The sequence below is a fragment of the Doryrhamphus excisus genome, linkage group LG19, assembly GCF_037039965.1.
Source record: "Doryrhamphus excisus strain RoL-2023G ecotype Guam linkage group LG19, RoL_Dexc_Guam_v1.1, whole genome shotgun sequence".
Taxonomy (NCBI): Eukaryota; Metazoa; Chordata; class Actinopteri; order Syngnathiformes; family Syngnathidae; genus Doryrhamphus; species Doryrhamphus excisus.
This window is the reverse complement of record NC_136375.1, coordinates 15,795,406-15,809,816: the sequence shown is the minus strand read 5'-3', so window position 1 is coordinate 15,809,816 and position 14,411 is coordinate 15,795,406. Positions and strand designations below refer to the sequence as shown.

The window sequence follows — 14,411 nt, the reverse complement described above, 5'->3', positions numbered from 1 at the left end:
TAAGAAATAATACGTCAATAGCTTATCAATACACAGGATTCACTGGCAAGCAAGTAGCAGGAGCGTATAGTTCGATTCCCAAAGACGCTGGTTAATTGTCTTGGGACATGGAAAAATTTGGAATCCGCCACGAAAGTTCCTAGAATTGTCCGGTGTCCATGTTTGCAGGCAAAAATGGAGCGTACCACTAGGCTGCCACCAGCAGGGGCGCTGTAGTGCAGTCAGCTACTAGTAGTCAGGTCACACAGCTAGGAGACCCGAGTTCGATTCCACCATCTCTGTGTGGAGTTTGCATGTTCTCACCGTGCATGCGTGGGTTTTCTCCGGGTACTCCGGTTTCCTCCCACATTCCAAAAAAACATGCTAAGTTAATTAGCCACTCCAAATTGTCCATAGGTATGAATGTGAGTGTGAATGGTTGTTTGTCTATATGTGCCCTGTGATTGGCTGGTGCTGGCCACCAGGTCCAGGGTGTACCCCGCCTCTCGCTCCAAGACAGCTGGGATAGGCTCCAGCACCCCCGTGAAAATGAATGAATCAAAACGAATAAATAGTAGTCATGCCAAAATGTTGTGTTGCTGCTGGATGTTCATAGTATCCAAGTCGTACGCCAAGTTTCTTTTCTAAAAGAGGAAGCTTTAAGACAACAATGAAGGCTTGAAATCACGGCTATCTCCAGTTCTGTTCTTTGCAGTGATCATTTCACTGACTATAGGGGTGTTATTTCATGTCTTGAGGGCTCTAATAATGTTAAAAATTGCAGAAGATTTAGAAGGTCATAAACAAGTTTTCTTTGGGTTTTTTGTCTTATTTTCTCATATTATGTCTACTATATTGGGTAACAGGAGTGTAAAGGTGACTATAGGGGTGTTATTTCATGTCTTGAGAGCTCTAAAGTTACAAATTGCATTTAGAAGGTCACAAACAAGTTTTATATGTTTTATTTTCTCATATTATGTCTACTGTATCAGGTAACAGGAGTGTAAAGGTGACTATAGGGGTGTTATTTCATGTCTTAAGAGCTCTAATAATGTTAAAAATTGCATTTAGAAGGTCATAAACAAGCTTTCTATGTTTTATATGTCTTATTTTCTCATATTATGTCTACTATATCAGGTAACAGGAGTGTAAAGGTGACCATAGGGGTATTATGTCATGTCTCGAGAGCTCTAATAATGTTAAAAATTGCATTTAGAAGGTCATAAACAAGCTTTCTATGTTTTATATGTCTTATTTTCTCACATTATGTCCACAATATTGGGTAACAGGAGTGTAAAGGTGACCATAGGGGTGTTAGTTCATGTTTGAGAGCTCTAATAATTTAAAAAATTGCATTTAGAAGGTCATAAACAAGCTTTCTATGTTTTATATGTCCTATTTTCTCACATGATGTCCACTATATTGGGTAACAGGAGTGTAAATGTGACTATAGGGGTGTTATTTCATGTCTTGAGAGCTCTAATGTTAAAAAGTACATTTAGAAGGTCATAAACAAATTTTATATGTTTTATATGTCTTATTTTCTCATATTATGTCTACTGTATCAGGTAACAGGAGTGTAGCGGTGACTATAGGGGTGTTATGTCATGTCTTGAGAGCTCTAATAATGTTACAAATTGCATTTAGAAGGTCATAAACAAGCCCTCTATGTTTTATATGTCTTATTTTCTCATATTATGTCTACTATATTGGGTAACAGGAGTGTAAAGGTGACTATAGGGGTGTTATGTCATGTCTTGGGGGCTCTAATAATGTTAAAAAGTGCAACTGAACTCGCTAGCTGGCTGTAGTAGAGAATGCCAAATATCCATAGAAGCTCCTGAAGCCAAGGTAATCATGTCAGGGCGCCTTTAAGACGTGCAGACGAGCTGCTAATGCAGGCTCCTCAAGCGGGCGTACTGAATGCCATAGCACGAGGCGCACTGTACCTCCTCGCTCTCCTTTTGGAAGCACGGCATGCTGACGACACATTCAGAGTGGTGGGTGGGAAGAAGGTCTTTTGAGGGATGTTTCTGAAGAGGTGCTTGAGTAAAAAAAAGCTGCTGAAGGTGTTGATGAAAGATTGCTATTTCATTTCATTCTGGTATTTCATCTTTTGGGGAGTCCACTTTATGTCCTTTGTCTTCATTTCGCTATCATTTAGGTTTAAGTTCATACTGACACTAAAACTCCTCTCACATTTTATACGCACGCGAAGCCATTTTTTTTTTTTATCCGACATTGGGGGTGCCCACAACCAATGTCTTCAGGGCCCAAGGGTAAAGCATTGGAGCTTTCAGTCTTTCATCCACATGGATACAATTTGTAACATAATTAGAGCCCTCCAGACATGGACATAACACCCCTATAGTCTCCTTTACACTCCTGTTACCCAATATAGTAGACATAATATGAGAAAATATGATATATAAGGCATAGAAAACCTGTTTACCACCTTTTAAATATGCTTTTTAACATTATTAGAGCCCTCTAGACATGACATAACACCCCTACAGTCACCACTACACTTTTATTGACAATATAATAGACATAATATGAGAAAATATGATATATAAGGAATAGAAAACCTGTTTACCACCTTTTAAATATGCTTTTTAACATTATTAGAGCCCTCTAGACATAAAATAACACCCCTATAGTCACCTCTACACTCCTATTGCCAATATAGTAGACGTAATAAGGGAAAATATGATATATAAGGCATAGAAAACCTGTTTACCACCTTTTAAATATGCTTTTTAACATTATTAGAGCCCTCTAGACATGAAATAACACCCCTATAGTCACCTCTACACTCCTATTGCCAATATAGTAGACGTAATAAGGGAAAATATGATATATAAGGCATTTACCACCTTTTAAATATGCTTTTTAACATTATTAGAGCCCTCTAGACATGAAATAACACCCCTATAGTCACCACTACACTCCTATTGCCAATATAGTAGACGTAATAAGGGAAAATATGATATATAAGGCATAGAAAACCTGTTTACCACCTTCTAAATATGCTTTTTAACATTATTAGAGCCCTCTAGACATGAAATAACACCCCTATAGTCACCTCTACGCTCCTATTGCCAATATAGTAGACGTAATAAGTGAAAATATGATATATAAGGCATAGAAAACCTGTTTACCACCTCCTAAGCTTGTTTATGACCTTCTAAATGTACTTTTTAACATTATTAGAGCCCTCTAGACATGAAATAACACCCCTATAGTCACCTCTACGCTCCTATTGCCAATATAGTAGACATAATAAGTGAAAATATGATATATAAAGGCATATAAAGCCTGTTTACCACCTCCTAAGCTTGTTTATGACCTTCTAAATGTACTTTTTAACATTATTAGAGCTCTCAAGACACAAAATAACACCCCTATAGTCACCTTTACACTCCTGTTACCCAATACGTAACATAGTTAAGAGCCCTGAAGACATGAAATAACACCCCTATAGTCACCTTTACACTCCTGTTACCCATTATAGTAGACATAATATGAGAAAACAAGACATTTCAGAGTCGAGTTTTAGCTTGTTGTGGTAGCAGCCTTTAGTTGTGGCCAGCCGCGGGCACACCTGTGAGGTGCGTGGATTATTCGACTGTGGTTCAATAACATTTTGTCATACTTGTCAGTGTAAACACACTAAATCTATGTACTCAAAGGTCCATCATGGGTCCAGCTTAGGCCCATCACGGGTCCTTCACAGGTCCAGCTTGGGCCCATCATGGGTCCTGCAGGGGCCCAGCTTGGGCCCATCATGGGTCCTGCACAGGTCCTGCATGGTTTCCATCATGGGTCCAGCTTGGGCCCATCATGGGTCCTTCACGGGTCCTGCATGGTTTCCATCATGGGTCCAGCTTAGGCCCATCATGGGTCCTTCACGGGTCCTGCATGGTTTCCATCATGGGTCCAGCTTAGGCCCATCATGGGTCCTTCACAGGTCCAGCTTGGGCCCATCATGGGTCCTGCAGGGGTCCAGCTTAGGCCCATGATGGGTCCTGCACAGGTCCTGCATGGTTTCCATCATGGGTCCAGCTTGGGCCCATCATGGGTCCTTCATGGGTCCATCTTGGGCCCATCACGGGTCCTGCACGAGTCCAGCTTGGGCCCATCATAGTCCTGCAGGGGTCCTGCATGGTTTCCATCATGGGTCTAGCTTGGGCCCATCATGGGTACTGAATGGTTTCCGGCATGGGTCCAGCTTGGGTCCTGCATGGAGTCGAGCATGGGTCCAGCTTGGCCCCATCATGGGTCTTGCATGGGTCCAGCTTGGGTCCTGCATGGATCCTGTATGGATTCCAGATTGGGCCCGGCATGGGTCATGCATGGTTTCCATCATGGGTCCAGCTGGGGCCCATCATGGATCCTGTATGGATTCCAGATGGGGCCCATCCCGGGTCCAGCTTGGGGTCTATGGCAGGCTAAGCAACGGACTGTCTTTCAGGCGACCCCCAAAAGCGTGTGAAAGGTCGGCGTAGTCGTGCGTGTGTAAGCCGTGTAGTTTCCGTGTAGAATGCGAATACGACCCTAATGGCCGAGGAAGTCGATGCTCGCCTTGACGGTGCGGCCGGTGGCCACGTCCACCGCCATCGCCCGAATCTCCGTGTCGCCAAACTGCATGAGCGTCTGGATTTCACGGCGCGGGGCCGTGCTCTCCGTTCCGCTAACATCCAGGCGAAGCGTCCCGCACTTCTTGACGCCGGACTCGCTGATGAAGGCCACGCCCTCCTTCTCGGCGCAGTAGACGTGGATGACGATGACCTGCTGCGAGGGCTTTGCCGGCGTGTAGCTGCGCTTCACCAGCTCGCCCAGCGCCACCGACTGGTCGGCCGAGATGAACGTGTCGAAGACGTCGGTGCACCAGCGCGTGCCGTCCTTCACCAGCAGCTTCTCCGACGGGTGCTTCCCCTCCACGAAGCGATTGAGGACGCCCACGCCGTAGGTGAGCGGGGAACGCCGCACTTTGATGATGCCGGGGTCCAGGCCGAAGAGCACGGCGCCCTTGAGGATGGTGAGGCCCACGTCGTGGGGGATGATGATGCGGCTGCGGCCGTGGAGCATGTTCTGGACCGCTTGCTGGAGAAGAGGCGACTCGGCAAAACCTCCCACCAGGAAAAGGAACTTGATGTTGCTCACCTCGGGTTTCTCGAAGAGCTCATCTGAAGGAAAGAGCCAGCGTGGATCAATTTCACCGATTCATTCACTTATTACACATGTATTGATTTTTTGTATATTTTTATCAAACAGCACTCCAATACTCATTTTGAACCTTGGTTAGCATACGCCCTGGTTAGCATATTTTTCGCTTTATGTCAAAAACGTAATTTGCCTCAGCTAATAATTTCCATATGTATTATTTTTTTGTATATTTTATCAAACAGCATTAAAATACTAAATATTTTTTTTACATAGAATATGTAGTTTTTCATATGCATAGCTGATTTCCATCTATACTTATTACACATGTATTGATTTTTTGTATATTTTTATCAAACTGCACTCCAATACTCATTTTAAACCTTGGTTAGCATACGCCCTGGTTAGCATATTTTTCGCTTTATGTCAAAAACGTAATTTGCCTCAGCTAACAATTTCCATATGTATTTCTTTTTTTGTATATTTGATAAAACAGCACTAAAATACAAAATATTTTTTTTTACATAGAATATGTAGTTTTTCATATGCATAGCTGATTTCCATCTATACTTATTACAGATGTATTTATTTTTTTGTATATTTTTTTACCAAACGGCACTCCAATACTCATTTTGAACCTTGGTTAGCATACGCCCTGGTTAGCATATTTTTCAGTTCGTGTCAAAAACATAATTTGCCTCAGCTAATAATTTCCATATGTATTATTTTTTTGTATATTTTATCAAACAGCATTAAAATACTAAATATTTTTTTTTTACATAGAATATGTAGTTTTTCATATGCATAGCCGATTTCCATCTATACTTATTACAGATGTATTTATTTTTTTGTATATTTTTTTACCAAACGGCACTCCAATACTCATTTTGAACCTTGGTTAGCATACGCCCTGGTTAGCATATTTTTCAGTTCGTGTCAAAAACATAATTTGCCTCAGCTAATAATTTCCATATGTATTATTTTTTTGTACATTTTACCAAACAGCATTAAAATACTAAATTAAGTTTTTTACATAGAATATGTAGTTTTTCATATGCATAGCCGATTTCCATCTATACTTATTACAGATGTATTTATTTTTTTGTATATTTTTTTATCAAACAGCACTCCAATACTCATTTTAAACCTTGGTTAGCATACGCCCTGGTTAGCATATTTTTCGCTTTATGTCAAAAACGTAATTTGCCTCAGCTAATAATTTCCATATGTATTATGTTTTTGTATATTTTATCAAACAGCATTAAAATACTAAATATTTTTTTTTACATAGAATATGTAGTTTTTCATATGCATAGCCGATTTCCATCTATACTTATTACAGATGTATTTATTTTTTTGTATATTTTTTTACCAAACGGCACTCCAATACTCATTTTGAACCTTGGTTAGCATACGCCCTGGTTAGCATATTTTTCAGTTCGTGTCAAAAACATAATTTGCCTCAGCTAATAATTTCCATATGTATTATTTTTTTGTACATTTTACCAAACAGCATTAAAATACTAAATATTTTTTTTTTACATAGAATATGTAGTTTTTCATATGCATAGCCGATTTCCATCTATACTTATTACAGATGTATTTATTTTTTTGTATATTTTTTTATCAAACAGCACTCCAATACTCATTTTAAACCTTGGTTAGCATACGCCCTGGTTAGCATATTTTTCAGTTCGTGTCAAAAACGTAATTTGCCTCAGCTAATAATTTCCATATGTATTATGTTTTTGTATATTTTATCAAACAGCATTAAAATACTAAATATTTTTTTTACATAGAATATGTAGTTTTTCATATGCATAGCCGATTTCCATCTATACTTATTACAGATGTATTTATTTTTTTGTATATTTTTTATCAAACAGCACTCCAATACTCATTTTGAACCTTGGTTAGCATACGCCCTGGTTAGCATATTTTTCAGTTCATGTCAAAAACGTAATTTGCCTCAGCTAATAATTTCCATATGTATTATGTTTTTGTATATTTTATCAAACAGCATTAAAATACTAAATATTTTTTTTTACATAGAATATGTAGTTTTTCATATGCATAGCCGATTTCCATCTATACTTATTACAGATGTATTTATTTTTTTGTATATTTTTTTACCAAACGGCACTCCAATACTCATTTTGAACCTTGGTTAGCATATGCCCTGGTTAGCATATTTTTCGCTTTATGTCAAAAACGTAATTTGCCTCAGCTAATAATTTCCATATGTATTTCCTTTTTTGTATATTTGATAAAACAGCACTAAAATACAAAATATTTTTTTTTACATAGAATATGTAGTTTTTCATATGCATAGCCGATTTCCATCTATACTTATTACAGATGTATTTATTTTTTTGTATATTTTTTATCAAACGGCACTCCAATACTCATTTTGAACCTTGGTTAGCATACGCCCTGGTTAGCATATTTTTCAGTTCATGTCAAAAACGTAATTTGCCTCAGCTAATAATTTCCATATGCATTATTTTTTTGTATATTTTATCAAACAGCATTCCAATACTCATTTTGAACCTCGGTTAGCATACGCCCCGCTTAGCATATTTTTCAGTTTATGTCAAAAATGTAATTTGCGTCAGTTTGTTGACATTTTCCGACGGCTGCTGCTGATCATGCATTTTTTAAAATCTCATATACATAACCGATTTAGCAAATAGTACCACTTCCACATGGAATGGGAGGAGAACCTTTTTAACGTTGCGTGACGCTCTAGTCCAACCCGCTGTACTTGCAAGCGTGTGCTGTCTGCTTGCAAAAACATGGGCAAAATTTGGGCATCCGTACATGACGAGTACCGCCGTAGCACTTTTTGTATATTTGGTGTATTGGGGATGAGGTTCCAAGAAGCCGGTGTTGAGGCTCAAAGGCAGACGTTAGCATTGTCGTATGTTTGGTGCAGATACGCGACTAAGCCATGACAGGGTGCGTGACGTGTGATACGGGGGTGTGATACGGGGCGTGCGTCTTACTCAGGTGCTGAATGATGTGGTCAATGGTGGGCTTGAAAAGGGAATTCATGGCATCAGGACTCATCCTCAGCATCCCCTGAGATGACCATTTAACAAAGTCCACACTGGAGACAAAACAAAGCATCATTATAAGCAGCGGGTGTCAACATTATCATCTATCTGGACATTTTGGATGTATTTTTATCAAATACCACCACCATATTTTACCCCGCCTCTTGCCCCAAGGCAGCTGGGATAGGCTCCAGCACCCCCGCGAAAATGAATGAATCAAAACGAATAAATAGTAGTCATGCCAAAATGTTGTGTTGCTGCTGGATGTTCATAGTATCCAAGTCGTACGCCAAGTTTCTTTTCTAAAAGAGGAAGCTTCACGACAACAATGAAGGCTTGAAATCACGGCTACCTCCAGTTCTGTTCTTTGCAGTGACTATAGGGGTGTTATTTCATGTCTTGAGGGCTCTAATAATGTTAAAAGTTGCATTTAGAAGGTCATAAACAAGTTTTCTTTGTTTTTTTTGGTCTTATTTTCTCATATTATGTCTACTATATCGGGTAACAGGAGTGTAAAGGTGACTATAGGGATGTTATTTCATGTCTCGAGAGCTCTAATGTTAAAAATTGCATTTAGAAGGTCATAAACAAGCTTTCTATGTTTTATATGTCTTATTTTGTCATATTATGTCTACTATATTGGGTAACAGGAGTGTAAAAGTGACTATAGGGGTGTTATTTCATGTCTGGAGAGCTCTAATAATGTTAAAAGTTGCATTTAGAAGGTCATAAACAACTTTTCTGTTTTATTTTGGTCTTATTTTCTCATATTATGTCTACTATATCGGGTAACAGAAGTGTAAAGGTGATTATAGGGGTGTTATTTCATGTCTGGAGAGCTCTAATAATGTTAAAAATTGCATTTAGAAGGTCATACACAAGCTTTCTATGTTTTATATGTCTTATTTTGTCATATTATGTCTACTATATTGGGTAACAGGAGTGTAAAGGTGACTATAGGGGTGTTATTTCATGTCTGGAGAGCTCTAATAATGTTAAAAATTGCATTTAGAAGGTCATACACAAGCTTTCTATGTTTTATATGTCTTATTTTGTCATATTATGTCTACTATATTGGGTAACAGGAGTGTAAAGGTGACTATAGGGGTGTTATTTCATGTCTGGAGAGCTCTAATAATGTTAAAAAGTGCATTTAGAAGGTCATACACAAGCTTTCTTGAAATGAATGAATGAATGAATGAATATTTTACAATGTTACTTCATACATGACCAGGGAGTGACCATCCCTGTCGGCAGCCACAAGAGGGCGCTCTAAGGCTTGTCACCACTGAGCTGCCTCTGCTCAGTGTTGCAGCTCCAACTGAAGCATCCATATTTTGCCCATCAGCCTCCTTCTTATGTGAGACATTAACACACGTGTCTTTCTCTTTTTGTGCTTATTAAAGAAATCAAAACAGGGTGGCTGCTCATTGACAACAGTGGCTTCAATCATCAATAGGTTGCATTCTTGATGTTTTCTGAGGCTACGGGAAGCTGGTTAGGGTTTTGATTGGTGACACTATCACGCTATCCTATGGAGGCCCGTTTCCGCCACTGGAAAATATCATTATCACAATGGTAAATCAAAATTACCACATAAGAAAGTCCAAATGATGAGATAAAAAGTCAAAATTAGGAGATAGAAAGTCAAAATGACGACACTTAAAGTACTCCTCAATGTATTCACAATCCATGTCTGAACAGGAGACAAAGATATCTCATTATTATTACTATTATTATTTACACTTTTTAGCTCATTATTGGGACTTTCAAGCTCATCATTTACGCTTTTTAATCTCGTTATTTCCACTTTTTATCTCGTCATTTCGACTTTCTTAACTTGTTTAGATTTTTTATCACATTATTTCGACATTCTATCTCAGAATTTCGACTTTCTTATTTCAAAATGTTGATTTTTTTTACCTCATTTAGATTTTTTATCTCGTTATTTTCGACTTTCTATCTCATAATTTTGACTTTTTATCTCATAATTTCAACTTTCTTATCTCAAAATTTTGACTTTTATCTCGTAATTTTGACTTTTATCTTATTTCATCTTTTTATCTCGTTATTTCGATTTTTTTTAGCTTTTTTATCTCGTTATTTCGACTTTCTAGCTCATAATTTGGACTTTTTATCTCGTAATTTCGACTTTCTTATCTCAAAATTTGGACTTTTTATCTCGTAAATTCGACTTTTTATCTTGTAATTTGGACTTTCTATCTCGTAATTTCCACTTTCTTATCTCATAATGTCGACTTTTTAATCTTGTTATTTCAACTTTTTATGTTATTTAGATTTTTATCACGTTATTTCGACATTCTATCTCAGAATTTCAACTTTCTTATTTCAAAATGTTGATTTTTTTTACCTCATTTAGATTTTTTATCTCGTTATTTCGACTTTCTATCTCATAATTTTGACTTTTTATCTCGTAATTTCAACTTTCTTATCTCAAAATTTTGACTTTTTATCTCGTAATTTTGACTTTTTATCTTGTAATTTTGACTTTCTATCTCGCAATTTCGACTTTCTTATCTCATAATGTCGACTTTTGAATCTTGTTATTTCGACTTTTTATCTTATTTAGATTTTTTATCTCGTTATTTCGACTTTTATCTTGTTATTTCAACTTTTTATCTTGTTATTTAGATTTTTTTTATCTCGTTATTTCAACTTTTTATCTTATTTAGATTTTTTATCTTGTTATTTCAACTTTCTATCGCATAATTTCGACTTTTTATCTCATAGTTTCGACGTACCATAGGGATCATTTCTATTTTCAGTGGCGGAAACGGGCTTCCGTACTATTCAGGTCATGAAGCTATCAGAAAGATCAGCATCAGGGTTTAAAATTGGCCAAATTCTTCCTGGTGGACTCACTTGCTTTTGCGAAGGGCGTGTTCAACGCTGTGACCCCTGAACTTCTTGTAGTAGTCGATGAAGGAGAATGGCAAGTTAATATTTAGGGGGTTGGTCCTGCCAGGCGCTGCTGCTCGTTTCCGTGACTCGAAGGCGATCATCAGGTCCACCCAAGCGGCCGGCCTCTTGATTTTGAACTGGTCGATGAAATCCTGACCAAAGATCTGACACAGCAGCTTCTCAAACTCATAGTCGATCCCCAGAGAGCCGTACGGTCCGCCTAGATGTGGAAGAATGTTGATTGAAAAGCCAGGGATGCCACCGGAGTTGGAGAAAACATCAACGTTACCAGAAGCCTTGTAAAGCTCCTTCAGGTGGCCCTCGGGGAGGCGGATCTGATGGACGGTCAGGTCCACCGTCCCTCCGCCGCAGTCTACCACCACGTAACGGTCACCTGCACATACACACCGTCAGGTCAAGCCGACGTTATCTTTGCTGGTTAGGTAAAAAAAAAAAAAACGGTTTACCACCTTCTAAATAGACTTTTTAACATGATTAGAGCCCTCTAGACATGAAATAACACCCCTATAGTCAACTTTACTCTCCTATTATCCAATACAGTAGACATATTAAGAGAAACAAGACATAGAAAACCTGTTTACCACCTTCTAAATAGACTTTTTAACATGATTAGAGCCCTCTAGACATGAAATAACACCCCTATAGTCACCTTTTACTCTCCTGTTATCCAATACAGTAGACATATTAAGAGAAACAAGACATAGAAAACCTGTTTACCACCTAAAAAATACACTTTTAACATGATTAGAGCCCTCTAGACATGAAATAACACCCCTATAGTCACATTTTACTTTCCTATTATCCAATAGAGTAAAAATAATAAGAGAAATAATCATAGAAAACCTGTTTACCACCATAGACTTTTTAACATGATTAGAGCCCTCTAGACATGAAATAACACCCCTATAGTCACCTTTTACTCTCCTATTATCCAATACAGTAGACATATTAAGAGAAACAAGACATAGAAAACCTGTTTATCACCTAAAAAATACACTTTTAACATGATTAGAGCCCTCTAGACATGAAATAACACCCCTATAGTCACATTTTACTTTCCTATTATCCAATAGAGTAAAAATAATAAGAGAAATAATCATAGAAAACCTGTTTACCACCTTTTAAATAGACTTTTTAACATGATTAGAGCCCTCTAGACATGAACTAACACCCCTATAGTCACCTTTTACTCTCCTTATCCAATACAGTAGACATATTAAGAGAAACAAGATATAGAAAACCTGTTAACCACCTTCTAAATACACTTTTAACATGATTAGAGCCCTTTAGACATGAAATAACACCTCTATAGTCACATTTTACTCTCCTATTATCCAATAGAGTAGAAATAATAAGAGAAACAAGACATATAAAACCTGTTTACTACCTTCTAAATACACTTTTAACATGATTAGAGCCCTCTAAACATGAAATAACAACCCCATAGTCATATTTACACTCCTATTATCCTGTAGAGTAGAAATAATAAGAGAAATAAGACATAGAAAACCAGTTTACCACCTTCTAAATAGACTTTTTTTTAACATGATTAGAGCCCTCTAGACATGAAATAACACCCCTATAGTCATATTTACATTCCTATTATCCAATAGAGTAGAAATAATAAGAGAAAGAGGACATAGAAAACCAGTTTACCACCTTCTAAATAGACTTTTTTAACATGATTAGAGCCCTCTAGACATGAAATAACACCCCTATAGTCATATTTACATTCCTATTATACAATAGAGTAGAAATAATAAGAGAAAGAGGACATAGAAAACCTGTTTACCACCTTCTAAATACACTTTTAACATGATTAGAGCCCTCTAGACATGAAATAACACCCCTATAGTCATATTTACACTCATAGAAGTGAGTCGCTGCTCTATAGGAGTCCACAACTCAATATCAAAGGCCCAAAATGAGCACATTAGGTCCCCTTTAAATATTGATGTCATTAGGCTTCACTAAAAAAAAACACTAGAAAAAATAAGCTGAGATTTCAGTTTCACAGGTGGTCCTTGAATGCACCGTAGTTGCTTTGAGACAAGTGAGACTTGATCCAACTCCATCTTGATCATCTGATCACCGATTAGTGGCGAGTCGATATAACTGAGCTATATTATAACTGAGTCCTTTTTATTGCAAATGTTTATCTGAAATCGGAGCTAGCAAGGGGCGGGAGCGAGCCGTATGTCAATAATAGACCTTTTTTATGGTGGTCCCACAGTATACAGTAAGGTGAAAATGTAAATGAGCCTAATAAAGGTCAAAGTTCAGCAGAGGAAAAGTGGAGAAGAAGCAGAAGCAAACAATGAGAGACTCTAACCTTCTTCCAGCTCCGACCAAAGCTCCCCTACGACATTCTCCACCAAAAAGGTGCGACTTTGCCGGTTACGTCGAACATGCTCCTTAGCTGCTTGTTAGGAAGAGAGAGAGAGAGAGAGGGGGGGGGTTAGTGTTAGGTTTTAGGGGGTGACGAGGGTGGGGGGGGGGGGTCTGCTCTGTGAAGCTGCGTGGCTCAAATAGAGTGCAAGGCAAGCAGGGATGGACGTGAATCCAAAACCTACGCCAAGAAGTAGACTTCAATTAAAGACGGTCCCTTGACTTGTCCATCACATAAAAAACAACCTTAAACTGTATTATGGAAAGCAGGAAGTGAACAAAAATCTGATGAAAATAAAAATAAAAATAAAAATAAAAATAAAAATAAAAATAAAAATAAAAATAAAAATAAAAATAAAAATAAAAATAAAAATAAAAATAAAAATAAAAATAAAAATAAAAATAAAAATAAACTAGGAAAGCAGGAAGTGAACAAATGTAACAGTTAGTGATTGTAAAAGTACCCGATGGAGGGGTAGGATTTAATAAGCTTTGCTTCTTCCTACTCCTTTTGGACAAGTGGAACTGGGAACTGATTATGGGATGCACTCAATTGGAATCTGATGAAAATGAAAATGAAAATGAAAATGAAAATGAAAATGAAAATGAAAATGAAAATAAAAATAAAAATAAAAATAAAAATAAAAATAAAAATAAAAAATACATTTAAAAAAACAAAAACCAAAACTTAAACTATATTAGGAAAGCAGGAAGTGAACAAATGTAACAGTTAGTGATTGTAAAAGTACCAGATGGAGGGGTAGGATTTAATAAGCTTTGCTTCTTCCTACTCCTTTTGGACATGTGGAACTGGGAACTGATTATGGGATGCACTCAATTGGAATCTGATGAAAATAAAATAAAATAAAAAAATAAATA

At 37.5% G+C, this 14,411-nt stretch overlaps 1 protein-coding gene across 2 annotated transcripts in view; it reads right to left on the bottom strand.

Moving 5' to 3' along the window:
• Nucleotides 1–4,333: 4,333 nt before the first annotated feature.
• hspa12a (heat shock protein 12A) overlaps nt 4,334–14,411 on the bottom strand; it is a 31,262-nt gene continuing 21,184 nt past the window's right edge. For both annotated transcript variants that reach the window (XM_078799009.1, XM_078799008.1), the window contains 5 exons: nt 13,477–13,563; nt 11,413–11,517; nt 11,085–11,343; nt 8,151–8,254; nt 4,334–5,168 (listed from right to left, as the gene is read on the bottom strand). In XM_078799009.1, the coding sequence (XP_078655135.1) occupies nt 4,537–5,168; nt 8,151–8,254; nt 11,085–11,343; nt 11,413–11,517; nt 13,477–13,563 (1,187 nt within the window). In that variant the 3' untranslated portion in view covers nt 4,334–4,536. The remainder of the gene's footprint in view (nt 5,169–8,150; nt 8,255–11,084; nt 11,344–11,412; nt 11,518–13,476; nt 13,564–14,411) is intronic.